This window comes from Argiope bruennichi, chromosome 3 (assembly GCF_947563725.1).
Source record: "Argiope bruennichi chromosome 3, qqArgBrue1.1, whole genome shotgun sequence".
Classification (NCBI taxonomy): Eukaryota; Metazoa; Arthropoda; class Arachnida; order Araneae; family Araneidae; genus Argiope; species Argiope bruennichi.
In genome coordinates this window covers 46,777,322-46,800,099 of record NC_079153.1, presented here as the reverse complement: position 1 = coordinate 46,800,099, position 22,778 = coordinate 46,777,322, and the positions used below count along the sequence as shown (strand labels likewise).

The 22,778-nt window shown below is 29.7% G+C and overlaps 1 protein-coding gene across 4 annotated transcripts in view; it reads left to right on the top strand.

Annotated features, from left to right (window-relative positions):
* LOC129963084 (potassium voltage-gated channel subfamily KQT member 1-like) overlaps window positions 1-22,778 on the top strand; it is a 161,437-nt gene that overhangs the window by 97,061 nt on the left and 41,598 nt on the right. The window contains exon 1 of one of the 4 annotated variants that reach the window (XM_056077124.1): window positions 8,196-8,412. The exons of the other annotated variants lie outside the window; for them this stretch is intronic. Coding sequence (XP_055933099.1) covers window positions 8,348-8,412 — 65 coding nt within the window. The 5' untranslated portion in view covers window positions 8,196-8,347. Of the gene's footprint in view, window positions 1-8,195; window positions 8,413-22,778 lie in introns of those variants that run through there. 4 annotated transcript variants of the gene reach the window in all.

Below are 22,778 nucleotides of genomic sequence, written 5' to 3'. Positions count from 1 at the left end.
CTGTTTAATGATTTGCAGAATATTCACCCAAAGTCGAATTAATTACATAGTTTATGTAACACTTTCTTATTTGAAAACAGAATAAAATGCAATGAGGTAAATGTTACTTATCGACATTCACACCTTATAAATTTAACTCTCGGAATGTCGGCCTGTAAATGATTGAAACTTGTGTCATAAAATTAGGAATGGTTAAGCAATGTAAGTGCAAAATGACAGCCAAATTGGATGCGTTAGTGTTTATTTAATGCATCTAACTTCAGAGCCCTAGTTTTTACTTGCATATCAATTAAGTATTCTTCCGCTGGCACGGTGGAAAGAAGTTTGGAATGAGTTCCGTCTTGAATGCTCTTATTTCTGTGATCACGGCTCGAAACTGATGCCTGTGTATTTCAAAACAGAAAGTAAATGCATCGAAGGCTTTAATTTCTGCTGCTGTTGTTCTTCATAAGATAAAATCCATTAATCAGACTTGTAATTCAAGACCCAGTATTCACTTCTTAAGAACTTTTTTTAAAAAATCATCGTTCACTCATTATTTTTTAGAAAAATTATTTCCAAGTTTAAGAAAATGTCAAGATGCAAAATTTATCAAATGTTATGTCAGGGTGTGATATTTTATTATTCGCTGTTCTAAAGGTGTAGCTTTAGGTTTTTCTCCTGTAAATGTTTCGTGAGTGTCTGAAGCTCATTAAGTTTTTCTTTTCATTAAATATCTTTCTTGAAAGTTTAATGCTGAGGAAAACAAATCACTTTCAATAAATATATATTTAGGGTTATAAAATGTTCTGCTATTATACAAGGCATTCCAAAAAGGCATTGCAATTTTTAAAATTTCGTTGAAAATTAACAGATAAATCCATAGATATTATCACTATGAGATGAGAAATTTTAATAAGTGCTTTGAGAAATTTTAATTCATGTTTAAATAATAAATACTGTTACGAAATTTCCGGGGTTCGTTTGGATAGTGGGAGTTATATGGTGTGGAGAACGCTCAATCAGCAGTAGAAAATGAAACAACGACGTTTATTTACACGAAGACACACAGGAGAGCACAAAGACGATTATCTTCAGCCGAGACGTGCAGCATACAACAAGACTCTACTGCAGACATTAGCGCACAGCTTAGTTCAGCACTAGCTTGACTCCATCGCTGCTCCGCTTATCCCTGGAAGACCAGTTCTTCACCTTCGATCCCGACTACTCTCGACTCTGGTTCACAACTACCCTGGCAGCTACGGCTGCTTCCTTTTATAGGTCTCGGGAGGCGGGGCTAGGAGCCTCTCAACCAATCAGGAACGTTCGAGGCGTATCTCGGTTCCTAATTGACGGATCGGGAAAATTCTCGATGTTTCGGGTATAATCTATTTTGGCGCCAAAGTCGCCAAATTTGTCGCCAAGCTCCGGGACCTCCTATGGAACCAACTACGCTGGGAAGCCGCATCACAGATTCGTAACAATACTATTAACTATAAGCCACTCATCAGGCAGGTGCCAATTTTTTTAACCAAGTTTTCTGTAGCGTTATAACGTCGTCAGTAATGGCGGTGGAATCGGTGATCTTTACTTCAAGGTAGCTTCACTTGATGATCTATATTTTATGTCATGAAATAATCGATAATGAATAAAACTAATGAAAAATATATGTTCCATGATAAGAAAAATGAACCTTTTCATGAGAAGACATATTGGGACATAACATCTCATACAATCGCCAGTAATGTACTAATATAATATGTTATGCGATTAGACTTTCAACAGGAACTATGTTTGGGGACAAAACTGATAATTGTATTTCAACAGATGTTAATGAATTTTTTGAAAAAAAAATGAAGATTTTATAAAAATTCTAAATATTTAGTGAATTCCTTTTAATTTTATATTTAATTTACTGATTCTTAAATTTTATAGCATTTACATTTTTATGCAAAATAATATATAATGTATTTCTTCTTTTTACTTAAGAAAAAAGGTAAAGTAAATTTAAATGTGTTTATTCTGAATGAAATGTTTCAAATGTTTATGTATTAGTTCTCAGAATGTTTATATATCAAATATGTAACTGATTGCGCATATATTAAAAAATTAAAATCTAATTAGATAGTAAATATTGCGTTGTTATAACAAAAATCAGATATTTGGGCAGGAAACTAGATTTAATAAGTTTTAGTTTTCACATATATTATCAGCCATTTTGTTTCTGAAACGCTGAACGGAAATAATTGCCATCAAAAACAAAATATAGCTTAACATTTATTGAATATAAACTGAATATTTTATGGCAGCTCTTGTCTAATCCAATTAATTTTTGACACCTAACTAGTTCTTAATCAATAAAAAATAATTTTATATTGACTTTAAATAGTTCAGTAGTGCGTCATAAGTGAATGACGGCTTTGTGTATTTCAAAAATCGGCTTTAATTTGATCAGTCCAATTCAGTAGGAATTTTGTTTTGAATCGCAAGACCTAAATTCAATTATGACTGGAAACTGAGCGTCGCTTGGATTATTCTGGTAATCTGTTATAAATTAATTTCGAATTCAGTTGTCTAAAAAATAAATTTTCCTCTAATTGTGTTTTTGTATATGACGTAAGGCCTTTAATACTTTCTGACGTCCATTCTACAAAAAGAAAAACTTCTTCCGTATCTAATAGACTTCTGTCTTTGGTAGTTAATGCAAACTTCATCGTTGTTTTCATTTCAAGTAGAGAATTTTTAGGTGTAGATTGTATAACAAACATGTTTTGCCAGAAAAGTAGTTTGTCTTTGTAACTGTATATTCCACATCAGTTAATTGACCGTTGTATCGCATATTATGCTATTTCGCATATTAACAATCGCATATTATGCTATTTTCCAGATTTAAAGGATGTAACCATCTATATACATGCAAATTATGCATTACAAGTATATTATCGAAAAAGTAATTTGCTTGATTATTTGTTAAATTAAGGATATTATATGTTAAATATATTTTAAATACTATTTCTGTCAATACTGCTTAATTTTAGGCATGGGGAAGATGTGTGATCTATTAAAATTTATTTTTATGTAATTAACTGTGGATAAAGTTTCAATCAAAACCCATTCATTTGGTATAGTTCACTTGATTTTGTTAGCAATTTATACAGGATGCAATATGTTATCTGTATCATATCCATCTTCGTCATATGCAATCAATTACAAAAACCTTTCACATGTCGGAAAACATGCATGTGATGTATTTTCATGTATTTCTGAAAGAAACAGTTTGATAAGAAATTCCAAAATCTAACTTTTGTTACGATTCCTTGTTTCCTTTATTTAGTAAAAGTTTACAACCTTCTTAACTCAAGTTTTAAGTTGAAATATCCATGTACATTTTTCAGCAGTAAAACTTATTATATTCGTTAGCATCCGTGTTAAACTACATACAGTGAACAGGGAACCACATACAAAGTAAAATTTCATATTTTTATAAAACATTTATTCTCAAATATCATAATATGAATCTTTACTTCATTTGAGAGTTTACTATAATCAAAGATGCATGTCCTATGACCGATGGTTGTGAAAATAAAGATCGGGTACAAGTGATACATTGCACCATTTATACCATTTTTTTTAATTTATTATTTGAACATTTGGTTTTCAAGACTGAAAGAATTGAAAAAAAAAAAACAGTTTATAACACAGAGTAAAATTTTTGTTTTATAAGTTTCTAGTTTTATGACACGTAAAATAAATATCCTTTACCTCTATTCATAATATTTTCGTCAATCCCTTATTCAAACTGTGGGTATAATCATGTAATTTCTGTTTCAAAGTTTATTAATTTAACTTGAAATAGCTTTTCTTATTGCCAAGCCGATCTATCTAAACTATGTAGAACAAATGAATATGGAAATCATTTTCAAGGCTGTCAGCAATGGGAAATATTGTGCATTCACATTTTTAAATTATATTTTTTGTCTAATCTCTAACTTTATTCTGTCCACATGTCGTTGCTTATAAATCTCGTCTTGCGAACAAAGCACCTGAAAATTTTTTTAACAAATTTAATTTCTCATACCCCCGTATAGTTTCTTTCCTTTAATAATCTAAGTAATAAACAAGTGAATAATACCCAGTAAAAAAATATTAATCCAAGCCATTTGTAAATTAACACGCTGAAGAAACTCGATTTAAATCGGGAACTTTATGAAGTTTTAGCATGATTTTATTGTCTGGTTTAAAAATGTGTCTGGTGTCTGGTACTTTCTTTATGTAGATTTTTTTTATATAGAAAGCAGAAATTCTAAAAGAAAATGCGTAAAGAAATCTAATTTCCAGAAAAATAAGAAAGGGGCATATTCAGGAAATTTTAATTAAGATGCTCTAGAGTAAAAAAAAATAACTGCAATTTTCAGAATCTGGTGTTTGGTTCAGATTACGTTGGCTTGTTAGAAACTTGGCTTTTGAGAATCATTTGTTTCGAAGGCAAATTTCATCAAATGTCTATTGTGTATGTAATTTATATCTATTGTATATTTTTCTATTGTAATGTATTGTATATTGTAAGCATGGTGTACATTAATTTCGCCTGTATAGAAATTACCCTGACGCAATGTGGAAATTTAAAAGAATTATTTAAAATATTGGGAGTTCTCCGTCATTTTTGTGGATAAAGATTTTCTCAAAAGCATGAAAGTTGAAATCGGAGAGTAATGCTAAAATCTGGATAGAAACATTAATGTCAATATACAAGAAGAATTTTTTTTCTTTTTGTATTTTATTTTATATTTTAAGAGTTTATTTTTAAGTTCTGTTTCCTTGTCAATCATGACACGTATTTAAAAAAGTTTGTTAAAATCGAAATTTTAGATTAAAAAAAATGCAGGTATTTGATAATTTTAATTTTTAGCAGTTTTTCCTTCGCTTACAAATACCAATACATTTTGAAAAATAATTTTTGGGATGAATTTAGTTTTAACATTTTGGGCCAATATGGATTGATTGTGCAGAGATTGATTGATTACAGGGCTGTATTTATGAAAATTTCATGAACCTTTTTATAAATGATAGAATCCCAGAAAACTAAATTTCCATTTTTGATATATTTGTTTTTTTATTCATTATTTCGGGTGGGTTTTTTTTTTTTGTAGTTATTTTAAGTATTATAATAGAAAGTAATTTTTGCATATTTTTTCTTTCATCCAATCGCTTTGCTGCACCTCTATTTAAAAAAAAGACAATGAATGTCTTGTCAGATCAGCAGATTAAATATATCATGTAAACCTATTTTTTAATTCCTTTTCTTACACCTTTCTAAGAAATAACTTTACCGGTTTGTTCTCATATTTTTCTTTAACATTTTCGCAAATTCTGCATTGTACGTTCGCATTCTTTAGAATATATTTGCAGCAATATTCCTCTCAAATATATTCGGAAATCAATATAAAAATTTGCTTTTTTTTCTCGATTTCTTTCATGAAAAATCATATATCCCAGACGTTAGCCAGACATAAAATGAAAATTCTAAAAATAAAGCATTCATCTTTTCTCTGTTTACTTTTTCATTTCGAAGTGTCTGCAAAGGCAAGTTTCAGGCTGAAAGTGTCGTTTTTTCCTGTAACCTGTATTCAAAATAGGTCATTTCAAATGACAATAAACAAACAACCATATATTTTTAAACAATGTTTTTTTAATATTTTGTGAATTTTTTAAATATTTTTCACGTCCTTCGATTGTAGTACGATACTTAAGGTGTGGAATTATGTTTAATGTTTGTTCATGAGTCTTGTAACGAAGATAATTGAGTGCTATTGAAATAATTTTAAGTTCTTTTATTTATATATTTTAAAAGACGTTTTATGTAGCGATAAATTCTTTGTCTTTTTTCATACAGGGAATTTTTGGATTTGTGCAAATATACTAAAGCAATAATACTTTTTCACTTACATATGTTATTTATAACAGAGCATACGTAATACTTGAACAGTTCCAAGCTGAACAAATTGCAACGCAACATTTATTGCTAAACGAGAATTCATATGAAATTTATAACTGGAATAAAAAAAAATCTATTTTTAAAATTATTTGTGGAATACCTTGGCAGCTTACTATACATCTTTGTGCTACAAAAAAAAGATATTTTTCAAATGGGTCTCAACATGCTTTTTTTATATTCATATAATCTCATAATTTTGATGACTTTTCGCTTGATTCTTCATCCATCTGTCTAACTCGTCTTACTTACCTTGCAGTTTTCGGCAAAATCAATCAATAAATAAATAAATGTAATAATTCCCTAAACTTTATTCCTCTCCCAAACAATTTGATAAGTGATGCAACGAAATACTTTAACTTCAGTTTTCCATCGATAAAAATATTGTTTCCATCGATAAAAAGATTGTTTATCAAAATATTGTTTGATATATTAGTTCTTGTATGTATATCAAACTAATATTCTTAAATATTTGAAATAATATTTAAATTCTACTCCGCTGTTTTTTCCATTGTTTTCAGGATTTCTGATGTATATCCTCATTCTTCTTAATAATAAAAGCCCAAAACTCCTTACAAAAAAGTATCTGGAATAGTGGCATAAAAGAAATGGTGATTCATTAGTCAATTTGTTCCGTCTCCTTGAAAGTCATCTCCGGCTGCAATGTACTTTTGCCAACGTTTCTCCCAATCGTCAAAATGTGATTTATAGTCGTTTTTGACGAAATTTGTTATGTATTTTCTTTTATAGAATTAATGGGCTCAAAATGATAACCATGAAGAGGTAATATCAACACTTGGAAATAAAAAAAAAATAGTCACACGGTGCTACATCAGGTGAATATAGAACTTGTGGAGACAAATTTTACATTTGTCAAAAATTCACGAATTATAATGGCACTGTGAATAGATATATTATCGTGCTACAAAGTCCTTGACTTATTTCTCTACAAATATTTTCGACGTTTTCTGGATCAAAACTTATAATGCCTCTTATTATTAAATTCTTATTGCTAAACTCAAATTATCTTTTCTGATCGACAAGTTGATGATAAAACGAAGCGAACGATCTTCTAGAATGTGATTTATCTGACAGATTCTCTATTTTCTTTAAATAATTTATTTCACTCTTACTCTTGTTTTTGATAAGCAATTGTCTTTAGAGGCTTTTCACAACCTTTCAAATACTTCTAACACAAGATTTGCTTTTCGTAAGCAAATTTTAATACACATTCTTTGTTGAATAATATTTGCCCTTTTTGGAAAATGGATTAAATTAAAATCCTTATTTAGTTAAAAACAAATTTATTTTCAGGCTATAAAATAAATCAAATTCCTGATGTTGCCAGATGTTTATAGAAGTCGTACGCATATTTGATAAAAATATGAAAGTCGTATTATCTAAAGAAGTATATTAAATGAAACAATCTAGATAATTTTTGGTCAAAGAATACTTCTTTCTAATTTTTCTAAATTAGTCTTTTCCTTTCTAAATTATTTTACTATTAGTATTTATCACGTATTTAAAAGATAAGATCCTAGCTATTAAAATATATATTCTATGTATTTTTAAAGAATATTTTACGAATGATCTTAGCTGATAAATTATAATTTTTCTTAGATTTGAACTCTTCCAAAGTATCGTTATGACCTTTAAAAATGCATTATACTAATTATGATTTGTGCACAATTTTCCTTGATTCTCATAACTCAACACCAAATACTTAAACATGTCGTAAGTCGGTGTTTTTCTCGATTTTCCTTTATAATTTTAAATGCATTATGAAAAGCTAAACTTGGAATTCCCATTTCATAGAAACAAAGAAGGCAAATAAAACTTGTTAATAAAGTCGAAAAAAATTTGTACTTGGATCCGCATGATAGGGAAATGAATGCTCAGATCCGGCTATAGAATTGGTCATTAAAAACAATTGAATTATTGTTTTCGACGACTTCTAGATATTTCTATTAAATGTTCTTTCTTTGCCAACAGTTTTCAACTTTTTTATTGAACGAAATGCAATTAGTCGAGTGTGTTTTTAACAAAAATCAAAAAGGGGAAAAATATTTGTACAGGATTACTGGCAACAAAACAATCCCAATCGAATGATTCACCAAATTTTTTGTTGGAAAAGCGCTGATAAATAATGCGATTTCGCTGCTAACTAATCTGGTCTGTCGCTAATGATCTCCGACTAGAAGGAAACGGCTCTACTGTCTGGCTGCGTGAACCAGCAGAGAAGTCTGACAAAGCACCGAACGAAACGATGTCGCTAGAAATACTGACCCGAAATCTACCGTTTGAATAACCCCCAATCATACGACAGCTTCCTTATCTCTGGTCAAGACGGTTCATTGTTCTCTCCCATCACAGAAAATGTATCTTAAGTACCTGCGTCTTTCACTCAGAGACGACAGTAAAACCAGAAGGAATCGTGAACTGTAAGTTGAGCGATTTTTTCACCCCTTTTTTTTCTGTCTGTGTTCTCGGAAATGTTCGCTGTTCCGAACGTGAAAGGATTTTTGAAAGTTATTCGGTCGAATCTGCATAGTTTCATGTGCCATTTTTTTTTAACGTAAAGTGAAAGGAATTTCTGTGTGTTCTTAGATTATGAGTAGAATTTATTGGGTTTCAGAATGTGTTCCTATGAAGAAACTAGAGAATTTGATAAATTATTTTTGCTTCAGATTCTTAGAGTATAATAACTCTCTAATTCTTCTCTAGGTGAAGAAATATTTCATATTTTTTTATTCTGGCTTTAGTGTGCTATATTTTTCTAATATTAATATACTTGTGTCGAGTTAGTTACAGAGAGCGTTTAATTTTAAATCTTTAAATATGAAAACTTGCCCAATCAGTTCTTTTGATAAGACTAGAAATTATCTGTTATATTATCTATTTTATGTTGCCAGTTTCAGAAAGTGAATTCCATTGTCTCATTTTCTTATTGTGAAGATAATTTTATAGTTAAATTTACAGACATCCTGCCAAAGAAAATTAGAGCGGTTATATAATTAGGTACTAATTATTATCTTGTGTATTTATTCTTCTGTATTCAAAACTGCAACTAAAATGTAATTCTCTGCACAAAATCGTAACTGGAATTTGTTGCAAATCAAACTACTCTTATAAGGTAGTGATAGTATTTTTTATCATAGCTGACATAACATTGATAACATGATGTTATGTTACATAACATTGATAACATGATTTTTTTTTACTTGTTTTTTTGTAAAATTTAGAAACTAACTGTATCTTAATGAACATCACCTAATTGTTTCTTACTACATCCACTTATTACTGTTTTTATTCTTTCTCTTGCATCTTGTATTAGCTATCATATCATATATCAAGAGGTGCAAATTTTTTGTGCTTATTTTAAATATGCTAAAAAATTATCTCTTCCTTACTTCGCGCTCTAATATTGATTTAAAGCATAAAAATTTAGTATGAATGTAGCAGTTAATTTAACCTTAACAGAAAGTTGCAATGGAACCTAATAAGTAACACCAGAGGATTAACTTATATTATAGCACATTCTGCATCATTGAGAATTTATTACTTAACTGAGTGAGTACAATACTTAACCTATATTACGAAAATAATCTTGAAACAAGCTGTTAAATATTCTATTAATTTCTTTTTAAAAGTTGATACCGTTTACAAAAGATTACTGGATGGATGTGAATATAATGTGAATTGCTTTCTGATTGACTAATTTTGCCATCTGTTTGTTTCGAATTAAGCAGAAAGCCGTTTTGCTAAATACTAAAAACCATATCTTCCATCTCTAACCCGAAATATTAAGCTAAAAAATAATAAAAACTAAATTATGGTCTGAAAATTTGGAATTGGTCTGAAAACAATTTATATTTTTGCAAACTCAAAATGTATGTGAAATCAAACTAATTTTGAATATTTATTATTCAGTGATACTGTAAAACGTTGCGTTCAGTGTTACGCCTGGCATATAATGATACAAGATTTAATTGACCTGCAATTTCAATGAAATAATTTATCATCGTTATAGCTCTCGGATGGTATTACTAAATTTAATGGATGTTTTCATAGAGGGTACTTAAGAATGAACTTGTATATCTTTTACCGATTGAAGCTGTGATTGGCAGGTTAACAGGCATCGAGCTAATTATATACTTAATAAATATGAAGCGGCTTATTTAAAAAGAAACTAGCAAGATTATTCTCCTCGAAACTTTCTTGCGTGAAGTGTTTCCTCTTCCCACCACATGAAATTTTAGATTCTTGAACAGGACCGAGAGCGGCAAAAGTACTCAGTTTTTTATTTTTAGAGTGACATACAAAAGCTTTTTGTGCTTAAAGTCGAGAGAAGCAACTCGAATATGCATTTTGGAATATGTTTTTTGAGGTTGGAACCGAAATTTGATAAAGAGCTATAATTTTAATTTATTATTAAAACTTAATATCACTTTTATTGCATTTGGGGACTATCGCTTTCATATACATACGAAAATGTAGACAAATGGATGGTCCTCCCTTTGATTTAGTTCAAAATGTGTTGAGGTCTACACTTTGGATGTTAAATAGCTGTACCAAATTTTAATTAACCTTGCTCTTTACATTTTGCTTTTATCTTGTTCGCTTACATTCGATCCGGAATATGTTAAGACTTTCTGGGAATGGGTTTCTTCGAAAATTTGATAAAAATTAACAAATTTGGTGTAAAGATCATATACAAATTTTCATATTTCTAGTTCAAAACATTTTAAAATTTTCGTGTTCACAGGTAGATATAATTCCACAAATGTTTTTATCGGACTCGGGATAGTTCTGAAACGACAATATTCGTTAAAAACTTGAGTTAATTTTTTTTTAATTATATAAATTTCTCTTTGTATGCTTCATTTGTAAGAAAGTAAAAAACATTACATTTTAATGGATCTTGTTTAAAAAGCCATTAATAAATAGAATGAACACTTTGCATTTGAAGCCAATTTTGCCTGAAAAATCAGTTACGCTGGCTCCAGATGCAAACAAAGCTTTTTCAAGTTTCCGCAGTTATTTTCAAAACTTTTTATTCAATAACCTTTTTATTACTTTCTCGTATACGAATTATAGAGGAAGTAATGTATTAGCCAAAAAAATTTGAACGCAAGATTTTGATCAAACTCCGATTTTCAGATTTCCTTGAGTTCAAAAAAAACACATTTTTGGTATAAATATCTGTGAATATAACTCAAAAAGCTTTGGTCTAGATGAATAAAATTTGGTGCGTAGATCCATGAGTAAACTTTTAGATTTCTGTCAAATTTTGAGCAAAGTCCATTCATTGGAAGTTTGTCAGTCCGGCTGTTCATTTACAAGTGATCGTGATAACAGAACGCAAAAAGCTGGGTATATAAACTTTAATGCACATATTTAACATCTAATCTATGGATTCTTGTCAAACTGTTGACAATCTGCCGCTCTGTACTTTCGCATGCATTGTATATAAATGCAATAACTCCTAATTAAAATGACTTAAGTCAATAAAATTCAGTAAGTTATCTTGTGACTACAACACTAGTTCGATGTCAGATTTTGGTTTCATTCGGTCGGCAAAAAGATATCAAGATGCATATTCTCGTGATAGATCCAGTAAAAATTCTAGATTCACGCTAAAGATCTATATTTTATAACTATTCTCCAATGTCATGTGAGGCATTTGTTGCCATACCGAATGTCCATAATTTTAAGTGGGGTGAAGAGGATAAAACTTTAATTGGAGCGTACGCGAGAAAGTTTTAGGAAAGCCACTCACACTAGTTCTTTAAGGCAAGAGGCCCAAAATAGCGAATTCTCATTTTATGTAATGCAAATATATAACTCTTAAATAATAACTCAAATAGAAAAAATGATATAGATAACTCAATAGATAGAAAAAATAGTAATTCTAATGGTACGTACCAAATGTTACAAATTACCATCTTGATGTGACCTACGTCTTACCAGTTCTATCTATTGAAAGGTGGGTTTTTTTCCTACATCAATTATCATAATGTTATCAACAGATAGTTAATACTTTATGAAAAGACAGTTGTCTGAGAAGGAAATTGTCGAATGACAACGATGCGCTACTTCTAAATCAAGTTTTGTTATGCATTGGTGATTTATAGGTCTACGCATTGATGGTTTTAACTAGTCATATTTCGCCGAAAACTAAATACGAAAGTGTTTTGAACAAGTGTTTTCAACGCAAAATTAGCGCATTTCTATTGTTCTCCTGCGCCTGCGCCATAAAACCACTGAGCCATTTTATTTCAATGTTCGGACAAAATTCAAGGGGATTCTATTTTAAAATCACTTTTTATCATTAAACTGCTAAACCGTTGGAAATTAGAAAGCGCGTTTGTTGCTCAACAAATCCATAACAAAGAATATTTCTTCAGTACTAGAAATCGAATTATCCTTGAACAGAATATACATGGGAAAAACTGTTAATTAACATTCCAGTAGCTTTCAGGTTAGAAACTTTTCATTCACAATCTCATTTCCCTCATTTTTTTATTCTAGAAAATTTATTTCAAAAAACAGGAATATTAAACAATGAATTTCAATAAAGAATGTTTGGAAATTTTAATGGCATTCGTTTAAAAGAGTGAACTGTTTTCTGAATTACTTTTCTTACAAATATTGAACATTCTGAAACAATACAACTTTCGCAAGAAAAATTTCAACCTTAATTTCTTCTGCACGACCTTTAGTAAGGTCTTACCTTGCAAAGTAGGAAACCCTGTTGTAAGCTTTTCAATTTCAATGAAATTTTTACACAATTGTTAAATTGAATCGATATTGGAAATATGAAAGAAATTTTACAGCTTTCACTGCATTTCAGATAATAGTTTTAAAATGAATTGAGAAGATGCAAATTAAAAACCAGTTTATAAGACTATCATTGTGTAACACAATGACTTGCATTTTATTCTGTTGCGTACGTATACGTATTTACGTATCGTTTATCCGATTCTTATTTGTTTTATTTCTTTCATCGTAAGTCATTAGCATGTATTTTCATTACTCTTTAAACTCTTTTTAAGGTTCATGAATTTGACAAACAGGTACGAATTTGTGTCACTGTGCGAAATCACTGTCACATTGGGCAAATTATGTGGATATTTCTTCGCCTTTGTTTTCTTTTCTGTGTTTATATCACACGATTTCAGAGATCCAATATTTTGTACTTAAAGAGTTAGTATGATACTTTGATTTTCTTTAAATATCTGCGCCTTACGATTTTTGTACTTAAGATATTAAAATTCAGACTCAATAAAATCCAGATTTGATACAGATATAGTAAATCTGTTTACTTAAAAAATAATTATGAACCAAGCATTTTCGAACTATTTTGGCCGTTTGGGAAATGAGATGCCAACTTAAGTATTGTATTCATTTGATCCATTTCAACATTGAGATCTTTTTTTTAATAAATCATGTTTAAAAAAATACAGAAATATTTTAAATCAAAAACGCAAAATCTTTTTCTTTCACGTAAAACCTTTTGCTTTTACGTGAAAATATTTATTTCCATTGCAAAATACAATTTTCTAGAAGCAGACGGCATTGTTTTGGAGCGCTGGCTATAAAGCATTAGATGTTTTTTTTAATTTTCGAATTTTGTCTTATTTCGAAATTTAAATTTTAGCCAACAAGAATACATTGATAAAATTGTATTTAGATTCCTAAAATTTCCTTCAAAACCTTTACCGAGATATTAAGTGAAATTAAGTTATGCTTCAATATTCCGGCCAAGACTTACTTTGCTTATGCTTGTAGATCTGTCTGTATTCATTTCTTTTCCAAGGTTCATGACGAAAGCTCCTATAATTTTTTAACTTAAATTTTAAATCACTTCAAGTTTATTACATTTATAGTATTAAAGTAATTTATTAAGTATTCACCTTCCAATAATTTTCACTTTCAGACATTTCCGACTAGTATGAAAACTTTACCCTCGATAAATAATGCCCTAAGAGTTTATTCGTGTATTTAAAATAATTAGAAAAACCAATAATCTAGTCTAAACCACTGATCCGATTTCTTCAATTTCTATTTTATAATAAAACTCATGACTTCTAGAAATTTCATCAAAGGCCACCTGCCTCCCCCTTATGAGCCTCTAATTTCCAAAAAAATCTTGGACAATATTTCACTATATATTACATATAGGAGAAAACCTTCACAGGCTTTTCATGCCAAATTATTGTACCGATTTCACAAGTTTTTGCTTTCTGGTATACGAAATGTATAAAGATAGCTCCGTAATCGTCAAAATCAAACTCGATATTTTGACTAATCTTTACTTGAAGACCTCCTTGGATCTAAAATCACATTTTGGAATTCAGAAATGCTTTAAGTTTTAAGAATAAAATTTGTTTTAAGATTTATAGATTTTTATCAAATTTTGTAAAATCCATTCAAAGGATGTCTGTCCGGCTTCCTGAATATAAGTTAACACGATAACCATAGAACGAAAAACGTTAAATTGATGAATTTTCAATCAAATTTAAAATCAAATCTATCAAAGGGTTAACCGCCTATGAAAATATCAAAAGGTTGTCTTACTTTCGCAAGCACGTAAATACGATTACTTAAAAATGCAATGATATAAATATATTTGATTTTTGAGGCTACAATTGATGTTCTGTGCCAAAGTTTTGGTTGCAAGAAAGATACGCAATCCATATTCTGTTACATCTATATTAACCGTCTGCCAGAGATTAATCGCTAAAAATATCACGCAAAAAGGCTCTTTTGCGACTACTATTCGTCAATGGAATACGATTAAATTAAGGAGTATGCGAGAAAGTTTCTGGAAGACCAATCTTCTGATTATTTCATTTGAAAGCAAATAGTGCTTAGATACATCATCAATGACACCTAACCCTCCCCTTCCTCTTCGCCCTATATTTCCGAGAGTTATGGGAAAATAAAAACCTTAGCATAGTTACCAACTTCAACTGGAATTATTTTGATTATACAAATACAGCTGACCAATCGGAATGCTTTATAAATTGTACAAGTAAAATTTAAAATATTTCCTTTAGATAAGAAATATCTGACTTATAAATGATGGTTGATATAAAAAAGATTAATGTCAACCATGCGACCAGTTTTGTTTTTAATAAATATGCAGATAAGCGGTCGTCGAAAGCGAATAATTATGCTTAAATATCAGTATTTTTGAAATTCTTAATCTTAATCTAAAAACCCCAATTGAAATTTTGATCGTGGATATTTAACTTTTTTGCGTTATTGGTTATTAAATTTTGACATTAAGTTATTCTTGAACGTTAAAATGTCAAGAATATCTTTGTAAATATCAAAAATAGAAATAGAGAACTGTGTAAAGAGACAGGTTTTGCTGTTGTTTTTTCAGAAATGCCTTTACTAAAACTAATGAATGGTCATAAGGCATTTTTTTCACCAGTTTTGATTATTTCTCCATTTGGGAGTTTATACTTATCTGGCAACTTATAAATTAGCTACTAAGTTCACAATTAAAATGGACACTCTCTGTACATGGACGAGTTCAATCTTCAATTAAAATGAATGGGTGTTTTCAATATTTAACTTATTTTTGCTTTAAACCCTGGAATCATATCTACTAAATAATTTACCTGTATTTAAATAAGCCCTATATCTATTCTAATTATGCTGTTTTGCTTGGGATGTTAGTTTGTGCTTAGAAGCAATCCTCTTATTTCTTAAATTTATTTAAATTTCATCTTATGATATACATTGGAAAAAATAATTCTGCACGCTTCAAGTATAATGCAAGCATAGAGTTCTTTTTTATGTTTTTCAACCAAATAATGCATGTTCTACTTCAAAAAAAGCAAGAAGCAATAAACGGAAACGCGTTAATGCGTGAATTCGTCTAGTTATTTCACAGGAAATGTTTCTGTCACTCAGAATAACTAATCATTCTTCATCAACTTCTGTGCTGTTACCACATCGCCGGTGAAGCGAGTAAAAATACTTTCTTTTTACCTCGGAAATTAGAAACGGTAGTTTATTTTGCAACATCAGAATCGTTATGAAAGCTCTAGCTTAGTACTTTTATTCGCTAACTTTCTTTTGGTTTGGTTTGTTGCTTATGGTACTGATGAAATGATTGATTGTTGCGTTAAGATCTAGATAGAAATCGAAAGTGCTCGTCTGAAACCTCAGTTGGTGTCTTACGATTCAAACCGTGAATCTTTTTTTCTAATATTTTAGTATACAAATCTTGATTTCAAGGAACTGCAAAATTCGTTTGTCGCGCTGCTTACTTAATACGAATGCTTTTTTTTTTCTAAGATCCAATGGACCATAAAAAGTGGGGAATAAAATGTATTTACTACCAAAATTTATGTAAAAGCATGGGTACTTCTTGACATAATCTCCAAGAAGATTCAAGGATTTGACATATCAGTAGACAATGTTTCTAGTGCCCACTTCAAATAACGTTATCCCCAATAACATGACCTTAGCGTTCCTTTGAAGTTCCTAATAAGTCAAGAGGTTATTTGAATATTCTTTTAACCCTTTCTAGGGCAATCAGAAATATGGTTCTCACCAAATTAATCATTCCTTGTATAAAGTTTTGTAGGTTGGCATAAGTTCTGATAAATTTTTCAATAAGACAGGCTTAATAAGGCTTCAGTTCCTTATCTCACACAAACTGCTGCATCTTGATTTGTTATTTAATTATAAATTAATCAAATTAAATTTATCTAATATACTAAACGAATTACTTTACTTGAGCTAATCTCCATCCTAACAATATTTTAATATACCATGACCAGAAAACAATGGCCTTTTAAGCGGTTAAAGGAAAGAATATGGATAATAAATGTCATGCTGAACTGACAGCTCATTTTCTAGTGTTCCAGCATCCATCGTCCTTTCAAGAAATATTACCAGCTCGTTGAAAAATATCTTTAGTTTCCACAATCTTAATCAGGAATGTCGCTTATAGTCGAGTGATCTTCATATCGTCCCTGATTTGAAGAATTGGCTAAGATGCCAAAATAATATTTACAAACTAATGAACGTTAAGGCCAATCTCGTATCAAAGGCAGCATCGTTGTATGAAGAAAAGATAGGAAACTCGATCTATTAAAATACAGGACAAACCCCCGATACTTCCAAGCGATTTTGCAGAAAAAAGTAACTACATTAATAATAAATAAATAATTATAAATTAATAATTAGTAATAAATAAATAGTAATAAATTCATTCTGTTCTCTATAGCCCATTAGCTCTTGAAAAATTGATGGCCCTTTTATGATTAGGTATACACAACGCAATCTGGCTTAGTATTTAACTTAATATTGATGACGATGGAATTAATTCATGTAAAGGCATATCACATGAGCAAATGCGTACGTTATGACATTGGATTTATTTTGTCTTCTGATGCATCAGTGAAATCTTTTTTCTCCAGGCGATAAAACCGTGAAGTCTCGGATTTAATTGATAGACTCATTCGACGAATATCACATGAGCAGCAAACAGCTGATTTCACACGAATCTCAAATTGTATAATTGGAGAAGGGCAATATAGTAATTGGAAATAGCCAATCTAGTGTTCATTTCTATTAATTCAGTCGTCCTAGTTTCCATTTATTATAGTTTCATTATAAAAGTTACTCATAGCCTTAATACAGTAAATTTTGCTCTCACAAAACAAAAAATCTTTCAATCTGCATGCCGTAATCAAAAATGAGTAAAACGGATGTATAAGTTTTTCCCAGAAATGAAAATATGAATAATTCGTGATGTATAGATTGAAATTCACAAAATAATTCAAATAATTTGGAAGCTTAAAAAGTAATGTAAATAAATAACTCAGCTGGGTTTAGAATCAAGGTCTCACGATAAACTTTCATTGATTTTCTTTAAATAAAATTTATGTTCATGTTTAAAAGAAAGGCAATCTATCTTTCACAATATCATTTTAAACGAAATGTATGGAAACCACGCAATAACTTTTTACCATTACCAAATTCGAAGATAAAATATTTATTCATATTGCAAAAAGGACATCATTTCTAATAATCGCAACTCATTATCCATTGCTTGCAATGCCATTATAAGTTTATTTTAAATACTTTTGAAGCAAAGAATTAAACAGAATGTCATAAATTTTGTCAAATCAAAAAGTCAATCGACATTCACTCAATATTTTCAGTTTATTCCGGAACAGAGGGTATATTAATGCAATTAAATGATATTGTGCTCCTAAATCTTTATCTGAAACCTTCAAAATGAATTATGTTTGCAACCGATTCCTTCTTCCAAAAGATACGAAATTTTATCATTCAATCTGTTCCAGTTTTTTCTACGAATATGAAAAGCAACTTTTTTCGACTTACCCCTAATAAATGAAGTTGCTCGTACTTATCTTTCCACCACAGTCGAATTATTTTGGGCCCGTCGCCAACCACCTCAGACTTCAAATTGCTTCAGCTGTCTTATTTTATATTTTCCCACGTTATTTCGGCCTACGCAGGAATGCTACAGCAGTGGGCTACTGTATGAAGAATTGCCTTTCTTCCAGGGAGCGCGACAAGTTTCCATCTTGTTTACGTTTGTCAATTTGTACTGATGCGCACGTAATTTTGAAAAGAAAATAGTGTACGAGAGGCTTTTTGGAAAATGTTTCTTCAGTTATAATGGATCACTTTCAAATAGATATGAAGCTTCTGGTTTCTTTATTCTATCAAATAAAAAAGGACAATAAAAAATAATGAAAATTACAATAAAGAAACAACATAAAGATATATTTAAAAGAGTAGACGCAATATCTAAAAACCTATTTAGCCTGCAAAATTTAATGTATTAGAATATCCCATAAGTTTCTTTCCTATTTCTAATATAAAATGAATACACAATATTTACTGTTTAAAATATTATTTGTTATATAAGAACCCTTTTATTCTATTACTTTCTTCCATCTCTCAGGAAACCTCATTACGCCTTCTTTCCAGAACTGCTGTTTTTGGACAAGAAATAATCCTCTAGGTACGCTTTTATTTCGTTGATGGATTTAAAGTGCTTATTGCGAAGAGAATTTTTTTCAGGACATAAAGAAGTAATAATCAGATGGATCAAGATCTGGAGAATATGCAGGATGTGGTAAAACATCCTAATCAAACTGTAAGAGTTCCTCTCTTACGACTAATGCAATATGTGGTCTCGCGTTGTCATTGTGAAAAATAACGCTTCGTGGGTTCATTAATTCTGACAATTTTTTTTGCTGTGGTAGTTTTCAATTGATTCAGTTAATGAGTCTTTCGTAGAATTTATTATTTTACCTTACGGAAGGAACTCGTAGAAAATTATCTTTCCAATCCCACCAAATGGGCAAAACTTTTTTTGGGTGTAGTCTCGGCTTGGGGTGTAATAGAACTCTGGTACGACTGAAACCGATGACATAGAAGGCTAATAAATACGCTTGCATGTTTGCACAAGCAGAGCCAGATATGGCCATTCATAGCACGATGAGAAAGAAACTTTTGGGACACCCTAATAGAATTGAATCTAAATGCCACGGTTAAAAAATTCGCAAGGAAATATACATAATATAGAAATGTTTGAATAGATAATATGGAACATATGAAGGAAAATGAATATAAAATGTATATGGATAAAGATAAATTAAAGTAAACACTCAACTTTTTTCATGTTGAACTCCTTTTCCTTTATTTTTTCTTACTAATAAGATAATGCTTCATGTGAATATTTATGTATTTTCTGATGCCGAAACTTTCAGAATTTAAAACTTTGCTGGAAGTTCTGAACAGTAAAATAAAAATTACTGAACTTTGGCATTAAAAATATTAAGTCTTTAATATTTTTGTTTGTGTATTTAGCTGCATTCACCTTGTTTGCCTTGAAATACTAATCTTCTTGAATCTCTTCACAGAATTTCATATTCATAGTTAAATAAGCAAGCGTAAGTTTCAAATAATGTTCAGACGTCTTTTTTTTTTAATGTAACCTTACACCTTCTCAACTGAGAAGGTGTAAAGTTGAGCATTCCTAATGAGTATATGAGCATTCCTAATTAAAATAAAATTCCCGCGTCATGAAAATTAATTAAAATGAAATTCCTAATAAAACTTCCCGCATCATCTAATGCATAGCTAATTTTGTCTTGGTGCCAACTGCACTCTTATTCCTCAGATAAAATATGTATTGAATTCCAAAATTAAAATAGCTAAAGCCTATTTATATCCATTATGGTACATATTGGCTAGGTTGTAGCACTCCAGTAAAAAGATTAAGGATTCAAGTAACCATAACCTTGGAGCTAACTAAATATATTTTCTAATATACTTAGTATTTTAAGACTTTGTAGATTTCACAAAAAAAAAAAGAAAAAAAATGACGAAATGAAAAAAATTAATGCTACCAAAAAACATATGAAAAAAAATCTTCATTCTTTAACTTTTAACAATTAAGGAAATAACTAAATTTAAATAATGGAAGCAGTTTGAATTTCATTGCAACAATGAAAAGTATTATTGTAAATAATACATAAATTATTTATAGAGTTACTGAGAACTGATCGATATCCAAATTGATGTCATTGAAAAAACTTTTTAACATTTTAAAGATGAAATAAGAAAGATTTTTGAATAAAATTATCTTTGGAAGTTATTGTTTCCCAAGATTTTTCTTACTCTTAAAGTATCTTAAATTCTAATTAAAATGTTGATGAATCGCATTGCTGTGTACATTCTCATCCCAAAAAGTATTTGTGCTAAGTCTGGCCATTTCCGGTCATGTGCTTTTGATTTCATTATTCGTAAAAAAATTCATAGTCAAAGTAATAACGTACCCAAAAGGTTCCACTATGCCATTTACAATTTAAATTCCTTTTGCAATATGCCATTTTTAACTCCTTTTCGAAGTAACCTCCACATTCCAAGCCTTGAGCTAAATTGATTTCTTACTTGTCAGCAATGCAGAATATGCCTCAAGGTTAAAATTGATTTAAAAAAAAAATTTCCTTCAACATAAATTCAAATAATGAAGTCGAGATAAAAAAAAATCGATATTTTAATTTCTGCTTGAACGTATTTTTTCAAAATAATGAATGATTAAAATGAATTATGTTGGTCATTCGAAATTTTAATTTGAAAATATATATTGTGTGAAAGAATTTTTCATATTAAAAAAAAAATTAGTGTAAATTGGTAAAGTTGGTATAAAGTCAATTTTTTCAGAAGTTTCAAACTGAGATGGTGAAAATTAATTGGTAGAAAATTTTTAATGTTTGCTATCTTTCCCGTTAAATGGAAATTGAAAACATTGCTTTATTCGATTTTTACTCTTAAAATATTGATCTTATCTGACATTATGTTTATGGCACAGACAAGACTGTTATATGCCGGCGTAATTGTATTTAACATGAACTATACAAGACAGTCCTGAGGCAGGCTATATATGTCGCCAAACAGTAGAGATATCAAATATGGAATTTTCCCGAGATAAATAGAAGAGTCCTTGGTTTTCCGAAGAATCAGTATTCGTATTTCATCTCCAATGACTTGTAAGCTTGGGAGAGTTACCAAAAAAGAAAGTTCATTCTTGATAGTTATACATTTCAATTCTTCCTATTGTAGTTTGTTGAATGTATAACTACTATTTTACATTTTTTGGAAGTTGAATATGCCATAGTCAAATAAAATCGGAAGATTCGAGTCCCTTAAGGGGTCTCAAACTCTTAACAGGGAAATAAAAATTTACAAATTCTTCCCTTCTAATTTACAAATGAAACAATTGTGAAAATTGAAAAGTTAATCACAAAATATGTAATTACATTATTTCTCATGCTTTCATATGATTTCGAGAAAAATTTGAAAAGTTATAAAGAAATATAAATTGGACGTTTTTTCAAAAACTTAAAAATCAGTATTTGACTGCGCGTAAGATTCTGGATTGAAAAAATTGGTCAAAATTTACAAATCTAATATTCGCTTGCAAAAAATGTTCAATTTTGAAGTTATACATATTTTTAAAATGCAATTATTTAAAGATAATTTATATTTTTAAGAAAGAATCTAATTAAAATTCTTGCAATTTTTTTTCTATGGTTAATTAATTTGTCTAAAAAAACTGATGTACAAGTCATGGAAGAATTTAGTTTGAGTATGTGCATGAAATTTCAGATTAACACGATAAGTAGTTTTTGAAATATCATGCGCTCATATTTCATTTTTTATTGAGAAAAATGATATTAAAGTTGAGAAATAGTAAAAATAATTTAAATAGAGCAATGCAAATTAAAACCCCAGAACACAGACACTACTACCCTTAGGTAGCTTATTTTGAAATTTCTAATTTTTGTTCTTATGTGTATCAAAGAATGTTGCTGTTGTATGTCTGACACTCTGGCATAAGAAGTTTCTTTGCATTTAATCAATGTTTTAGTTATTCTTGGTAAATTTTGAAGTTTTGATAATATCGCTAAAATTTTAGTACCAAAATCTTCAGAAAAATTGGATTTTAACATTTTTTTTTTCCAAAAAAAATCGAAAAATTTGAACTTTGTCCTGAAGAAGTTTGAAGTCCTGAGATCTCTTAAGGGATTGGAAGTAGAAAATTTATCACTTCATTAGTTTTCATTTAAAATGCTATGACAGTTTATTTGCTGGTGAAAGTAATTTATATTTGATTTTTACATTTAATCACTATATATACCTAATGCAGGATATTCTAACCTTTTCCCCGAAATTTTCGTTTGGAAAAGGTATTACTTCTAGATTAAAAAGTAAATGGAAAAAAATCAAGTGC